The 7,403-nt window shown below is 62.4% G+C and overlaps 1 protein-coding gene across 2 annotated transcripts; it reads left to right on the top strand.

Annotated features, from left to right (window-relative positions):
• Positions 1–5: 5 nt before the first annotated feature.
• On the top strand, positions 6–7,192 carry Slc6a8 (solute carrier family 6 member 8). Of its 2 annotated transcripts, none has more exons than XM_004645119.2 (13): positions 6–399; positions 1,703–1,834; positions 2,130–2,379; positions 2,660–2,792; positions 3,875–4,009; positions 4,102–4,205; positions 4,293–4,417; positions 4,841–4,953; positions 5,028–5,165; positions 5,245–5,347; positions 5,435–5,535; positions 5,604–5,774; positions 5,880–6,188. In XM_004645119.2, the coding sequence occupies exons 1-13, from the start codon at positions 138–140 to the stop codon at positions 6,018–6,020; spliced, it is 1,908 nt and encodes a 635-aa protein (XP_004645176.1). In that variant the 5' UTR covers positions 6–137; the 3' UTR covers positions 6,021–6,188. The 2 variants fall into 2 exon arrangements, with proteins under 2 accessions (XP_004645176.1, XP_004645178.1); XM_004645121.3 differs by having other exon boundaries at positions 7–399; positions 4,323–4,417; positions 5,880–7,192.
• The last annotated feature ends 211 nt before the right edge of the window (positions 7,193–7,403 follow it).

Here is a 7,403-nt window from a genome sequence, read left to right as displayed (position 1 = left end):
CCGAGGCCCCCGGGCGGCCCGAGCCTTCGGGGTTCTTCCCCGGGTGCCGCCGGCGCCCCTAGCAGCTCGCCCGCCCCCCGTAAGGCGCCGCCACCCGGGCCACCTAGCTACCCCGGCCCGGCCGGCCCGCCGGGGCCATGGCGAAGAAGAGCACGGAGAACGGCATCTATAGCGTGTCCGGCGATGAGAAGAAGGGTCCCCTCATCGCGCCCGGACCCGATGGGGCCCCGGCCAAGGGCGATGGCCCCGCGAGTCTGGGGGCGACAGGCGGCGGCCTGGCCGTGCCGCCGCGCGAGACCTGGACGCGCCAGATGGACTTTATCATGTCGTGCGTGGGCTTCGCCGTGGGCCTGGGCAATGTGTGGCGCTTCCCCTACCTGTGCTACAAGAATGGAGGAGGTGAGCGTCCCCCCCAACGACCCCCGCATCCTGCTCCGGGCCTCACGCGCCGCGATGGGGTCCCCTCCCCCAGCCCGCCCCTGCCCACCACGTCGGGGAGGAGCTAGGGCGAAGTCCAAGGGGTGGGGAGGCCCCCCGGGGCGCCTGGGGGCCTGGGCACCCCTTGCTCCCCCAGCAGCCCAAGGCTCAGCTGCCTGGGCCTCCACCCCCTCACGGTCATGTGCCTGGTGGCGTGGGGGAAGCAGCCAGCCCTATGGTACCCAGCCGGGGTGGGGGGGCCTACTCCTCGGATCCCGGCCCTGGCCAGGGCTCCTACGGTGACCCCCGAAGTAGGAAGGGCAGGCTTGCCCCCTGGGGTCAACGATTAAGGCGAGGTGAGGTGTTCTGGCTGCCCCCAGTGTCAGGCACACAAGCAGCACATTGTGCGGCCCCCCACGTGTGCACACACGAACACACACACACAATGGGCCACTCTGTCCCACCCCCATGCCCTCTCTCTCCCTTCCCCTCCCCTCTGCCCCGGGCCTGGAACACTGGGTGCTGGAGCCAGGCTTAGGAAGCCTGCGGCCTGGCCTGCCTGGCGCTGCCAGCGGACACCATGTGCACACCCCCTGCCCTGCTGCCCAGGCCCAGCTTAGCAACGGCAGCGGGTACACATGTGTCCTGTGACTGCAAAGCAGCAGGCCCACCTGCTAGGAAGGGAAAGAACTGGACACTGGGTAAACTGAGGCCCAGAGCAAAGGCTGTTACCCAAGGTCATACACCAGAAGGATGCTGGGACAGACGCTCAGCCACCTGGCAAGTAGCTGAGGAAGGGGCTGGAGAGGAGCAGTGGGGCCAGAGGCAGGTCCTTCTCCCCTCCACCCGTGTCTGTCCTTGCGTGTCTGGTAGGGCATCAGCAGATGACTGACTGTCTCCCCTCAGCCCTGCCCAAGTGCAGGGTACTCAGGGCCTCCCTGCCCGCATTCGAACCCCTGTGCTGGAGCACACGCGCATGGGGACACACATGTGCCCTCGGGTGCCTCTGGGTGCTGTCGCACAGGATGGCCTGCATGCGTACACACACGTCCTCCGCACCCAGCAGGTCACCCTAGCTCGATGGCTGGAAGAGGGCACCCTGCAGCCCAGGCACACAACCAGCTCTAGCCCCTCCTCATAGTCCAGGGACCCACCTGCCCCCTCCCTTGGGGAGTCTTGGGGCTTCAGCAAGCAGCTGAGGGTTCTGGGTCAGGTTTCCTCCTGGCAGGTGCCACCCCAGGTAGGTTCCTGTGGTCTCCCCCTGATCCTTGTGCCTCCCCCCCAGGTGTGTTCCTTATTCCCTACGTCCTGATCGCCCTGGTCGGAGGGATCCCCATCTTCTTCCTGGAGATCTCTCTGGGCCAGTTCATGAAGGCCGGCAGCATCAACGTCTGGAACATCTGCCCCATCTTCAAAGGTGAGCTGCCAGCCAGCCCCTTGTCTCAGGGGGCCCTCCTCGTCCCAACGCAGAGTGGCTGCCCACTGTGACAGGACACGGGAGACTGCAGCAGTGTGTGGAGATGCCATGCAGGGGCCCCTGGGGAGGTGGATCCTAGCCCTGGGGTTTGGCCCTTGGACATCTCAGGCATGCCAGAGAAGGCTGTGGTAGGAAAGGAGGGTGTGGCTGCTTGTTAAGCAGGGAGCAGCCCTGGGAGGGGATATAATGGGGGTGGCCAGAACCGAGCCACAAGGACCAGGCCCGCTGTCCCCAGGCCTGGGCTACGCCTCCATGGTGATTGTCTTCTACTGCAACACTTACTACATCATGGTGCTGGCCTGGGGCTTCTACTACTTGGTCAAGTCCTTCACCACCACTCTGCCCTGGGCCACGTGCGGCCACACCTGGAACACTCAGGACTGCGTGGAGATCTTCCGCCATGAAGACTGTGCCAACGCCAGCCTGGCCAACCTTACATGTGACCAGCTCGCTGACCGCCGGTCCCCTGTCATTGAGTTCTGGGAGTAAGTCAGGCACCTCTGGGCCAAGCCGTCCAATTCTGTCCCTCCCCCCCCCCTCCAGGACTTGCCTCTCTGGGGCTGCGGTAGGCCTTGCTCCTCAGTCACACTGTCACATCATTCTGTTGTGAAAGTCAGGGACTGTGGAGGAGCATCCTGGCCAGTTGTCCGGCCTGCAGTCCCCGCCACCTCCCACCTCCAGAAAATCAAGGGCACAGGGTCTGTGGGAGGGACAGAGGAGCCACACCCCACCTTAAGCTGCTTCCATCCCTCTGTCCTGCCCTAGGAACAAAGTCTTGAGGCTCTCAGCTGGGCTGGAGGTGCCCGGGGCCCTCAACTGGGAGGTGACCCTGTGCCTGCTGGCCTGCTGGGTGCTGGTCTACTTCTGCGTGTGGAAGGGGGTCAAGTCAACAGGGAAGGTACTGCTGCTGATGGGAGAGTGGGGGTGCCTCTGCAGGGGACACTGTGGCACCAGGAGGTGACAGGACCAGGGTCAGGATGGGAGGACAGGGAAGGTGCCCAGAACCAGGCCATTTTCTCCCCGCAACAGTGCTGGGTGGGTAGTCCCTTCCAGTTTCCAAACTCAGGACAGCAGCCCCCAATGCCAAGCCCTGAGGCCAGCACCCCATCCCCGTCCTCCTGGCTGTTCCTCCCCGGGTCCCTTGGTGCCTCTCCTGCCCAAGTCATGCCAGTCTGAGCTGAGCACCAAATGAGGCCCACACACATTTGTCCTGCCCTTCCTCAGGGGCTTCCTCTGCCATAGAGACCAAGGGAGGCATGCACCATCGTAAGACAGTGGTTTAAGAGTCATGAGACAGGGCCGGTGAGATAGCTCAGGGGACTAAGTGCTTGCTTTGGCAAGCACAGGGATGACTTCTGCATGCCATGCTGGCCCCAGCCCTGGGGCGACCTGAGCCTGCGACCCAGTCCAAGCGTGGTGGCACACACCTGTAATCCCAGCAAAGGGAAGGCTGAAAACAGGAGGATTGCTATGAGCACAAGCTATGTAATGAGACCCTGTACCAAATAGTAAAATGAAAAAAAAAGTCATGGGACACAACCAGATCCCTGGAGGGCAGGACTTCAGTGCATCTCATTCAGTCCCAGGGTCCTTTGCTGTTCCTTCCCCTCTCTTGAAGTCCTGGGGTCGAAGCTGGGCCTTGACTGGGCCAGGCCAGCACTGGCCATGACTCCAGCTTTCTCTCCCCTCTCTGGCCCAGTCCGGATCCCCAGCTGCTAAGGGCCCCCCTGCACAGAGGATGATGGGAGCTTGGGCCCCTAGAGCGTCTTGGGAAGGACCCGTGATTTTGCTCCCATGTCACGCTGCCCTGCCCACTGCCACTCCGCTGCCCACATGTGCCTAGGGGCCTCCAGGCAACCGCCGTGGCCCTATCTGCCCAAGTTGGCCTCGCTGCTGGCTTCCCTTTGGGGAGCCCTGGCCGGTGGTGCAGGATGTGGAAGGCCAGGGCTGAGCCTCTGAGGGAGTCACCTGGGCCCCCAGATCGTGTACTTCACGGCTACATTCCCCTACGTGGTCCTCGTTGTGCTGCTCGTGCGGGGTGCGCTGCTGCCCGGAGCCTTGGACGGTGTCATCTACTATCTCAAGCCGGACTGGTCCAAGCTGGCATCCCCTCAGGTGAGTGACGGACCATGATCCCTGGCTGGCTGGGGAGGGGTCAGGGTATGCCATCAGGCCATGCCTTCATGCCGCGCCCACTCCTCCATCAGGTATGGATTGATGCTGGGACCCAGATTTTCTTCTCTTACGCCATTGGCCTGGGTGCCCTCACTGCCCTGGGCAGCTACAACCGCTTCAACAACAACTGCTACAAGTAGGCACCACACCCAGTCCCCTGCCCCTGCGTGCCCCACCCTGCCCTGTGGGAGCGCCACTTGCTACCAGTCCCCTCTAACCCCAGGGACGCCATTATCCTGGCACTCATCAACAGCGGGACCAGCTTCTTTGCTGGCTTTGTGGTCTTCTCCATCCTGGGCTTCATGGCGACAGAGCAGGGTGTGCACATCTCCAAGGTGGCAGAGTCAGGTGAGTCCCTACCCAGGTCTGTTTGTAGAGCAGCGGTACTGGCCCGTGTGTGCAGCATGTGGGCACATGCAGATGGCAGCTGAAAAGTGACAGCCAAGTTCCCCTGAGCCAGACAGGCTGGCATGGAGCAGCCCTGTTCTCGCTGGGCTTGGGGGCCCTTCCATCCATCCTTGGGGGCCACAGTATCCTGATGCTTATCCCAGGCTGCCATACCTCCCACCCCAACGCCTGGCCCCCCACCCCTGGGGACCTGTAACCTTGATGGCTGTTGGACAAGTCTTAGACACCAGGGCTCTGCCGAGGGCCTGGGGTTGCTTTCCGGGGCACGTCTGGACACTCACTAAGCGCGAGTGTTGCAGGCAAACATGGGGTGTCCCTGGGCAGGTGCATGCTGCCAGCCTCATCCCATTCCTCTGCCCGCAGGGCCTGGCTTGGCCTTCATCGCCTACCCCCGGGCTGTCACACTGATGCCCGTGGCCCCGCTCTGGGCTGCCCTGTTCTTCTTCATGTTGCTGCTGCTCGGGCTTGACAGCCAGGTTTGCAGAGGCTCCCGCTGGGCTGGGGGGGGCGCGGGGCGGGGCGGGGCGGGGCCTGAGCTGCCCTGCCACAGTTTGTAGGTGTGGAAGGCTTCATCACTGGCCTGCTGGACCTCCTCCCAGCCTCCTACTACTTCCGCTTCCAAAGGGAGATCTCTGTGGCCCTCTGCTGTGCCCTCTGTTTCGTCATCGACCTCTCCATGGTGACTGATGTGAGTGGCCCTGGGGTGACCCTGCTTCTGGGCTCTGACCACTGGCCATTGTCCTCCCTCACCTGGCTCTGTCTTCCAGGGTGGGATGTACGTCTTCCAGCTGTTCGATTACTACTCCGCCAGCGGCACCACGCTGCTGTGGCAGGCATTTTGGGAGTGCGTGGTGGTGGCCTGGGTGTACGGTAGGTCTGGGCCAAGGTTGGGGGGGGACACACTGGGCAGGGGTGCAGAGACCACAGCTCTGGCCCTCCCTCCCTTCGCCCACACAGGAGCTGACCGCTTCATGGACGACATCGCCTGCATGATTGGCTACCGGCCTTGTCCCTGGATGAAATGGTGCTGGTCCTTGTTCACGCCACTGGTCTGCATGGTAAGGGCTGTGGGAGCCAGGTGGGTGAGGGGGTCTCAGGCCCAGCTGACACACGGTGCCGCCCACAGGGCATCTTCATCTTCAACGTAGTGTACTACAAGCCGCTGGTCTACAACAATACCTACGTGTACCCATGGTGGGGCGAGGCCATAGGCTGGGCCTTCGCACTGTCGTCCATGCTGTGTGTGCCCCTGCACCTGCTGGGCTGCCTCCTCAGGGCTAAGGGGACCATGGCGGAGGTGAGCACTTATGCACCCACCCTACCTGCCAGGGGCGGGAGTTGGGGCGTGGAAGAGGCCACAGGCAAGTCCTCCCCTCTCCCCTCCTCTCCTCTCCTCCCACAGCGCTGGCAGCACCTGACCCAGCCTGTCTGGGGCCTCCACCACTTGGAGTACCGAGCTCAGGATGCGGATGTCAGGGGCCTGACCACCCTGACCCCAGTGTCTGAGAGCAGCAAGGTGGTTGTGGTGGAGAGTGTCATGTGACACCCCAGCTCACATCACCAGCTCCCCCTCTGGTAGCCATAGAAGCCCCTGCTTGAGCCCTAGCCACCCACCCCTCTGAGGGGCTGCTGGGGGTGGGGGTGGGGACAGGAGGATGCACCGTGAGTGCTAACTAAAACGTTTTCCATTTTTAATAAAACGCCAAAAATACCACAATCCACCAAAAATAGATGCCTCTCCCCTGGCCCTAGCCAAGCTGATCCCCTGCACTGCTCCCCAGCCCCACCTCCTCCCCAAGCCACCACCAGCCACCTGAGAGGCTCTGCTCTGTGACCTTAGGGTGGCCCCTTCCCCTAGGCTGCAGCAGTAGCAGCTTGGGGAAGAGGAGGGGCAGGCGCGGGAGGGGACAGCAGAAGGAGGCGAGTGCTTCCGCTGAACTAGGCCCTGCTCCCTGCGCCTGTTCAAAGCTTTGAGAGCCAGCCAACAACTGGGACGATGGAACCTCCGGCTCACAGTTCCCTGTGCCAGCCGCCGCCACTCCTCTGCTCCAGCTTGGGTCAGAGTGCACAAGTGTGTGCGTGAGTGTGTACAGGATGCCTACGTCTCCCTCAGCAAAGGCCAATACCAGATGTAAATGGTGCCTCTGGGCAAAGGAGGCTTGTATTTTGCACATTTTATAAAAACTTGAGGAGTGTGAGATTCCCGCTTGTATATTTCTAAAGAGAAGAGCCCAAACCATCCCTCCCCTCAGCGCTCCCTTCCCTCGCAGTCCTCCCTTCCCTAGCCAAGGAGTGTGAATTTATAGATCTAATTTTCATAGGCAAAACAAAGCTTCAAGCTGTTGAGCGTGCGAGTCTCGTGTGGATGCACGTGTGCGACCCCAGCCCCAGCCTGGGGTGGGAAGGCACACGGCCCAAGGGTGGCCCTGGCCGCACACCTGGTCCTGGCGTGCTCAGGCTTGCCCACACCCTGCCTGCCGGGCTGGGCTCCCCTTGCCAAGCTTCAGGCTGATGCCCTTTCTGCACCTCAAGTCTTCCGTGTAGCAGCTTTAACCTACGTCCATGTCCCGTCAAGCCCAGAACGGCAGTGGCCCCCAAGGCTCCCCTACATGGAGACCTAAGCCGAGGGGCGGGGCCGGGGAGGACGCGGGCCTGCAGGACGTTCTTACTGTGCTAAAAAGCCACTGCAAACATAGCAATAAAAACACGTCATTTTCCAAAGCTGGCTCTGGCATCGGTCTGCTCCCAGGGAGGGGTGCAGGAGGTGCGTCAAGCAAGGCCTCCCAGGAGCGCGCGGGGCACTGCCCCAAGGTGGATGCGGTGGGACCAGGAAACTCCAGGTGGGCCCTATGGGCACTGGAGTTTGAACAAGCGTTCCCCCACACGTCACTGAGCAGGTGACCTTCCCAGATTGCAGGGGAGGGAG

This window comes from Octodon degus, unplaced genomic scaffold, assembly GCF_000260255.1.
Source record: "Octodon degus isolate 3935 unplaced genomic scaffold, OctDeg1.0 scaffold00218, whole genome shotgun sequence".
NCBI classification, from domain to species: domain Eukaryota; kingdom Metazoa; phylum Chordata; class Mammalia; order Rodentia; family Octodontidae; genus Octodon; species Octodon degus.
Note: the sequence above shows the minus strand (reverse complement) of the source record. Positions and strands in the feature narration are given on the sequence as shown.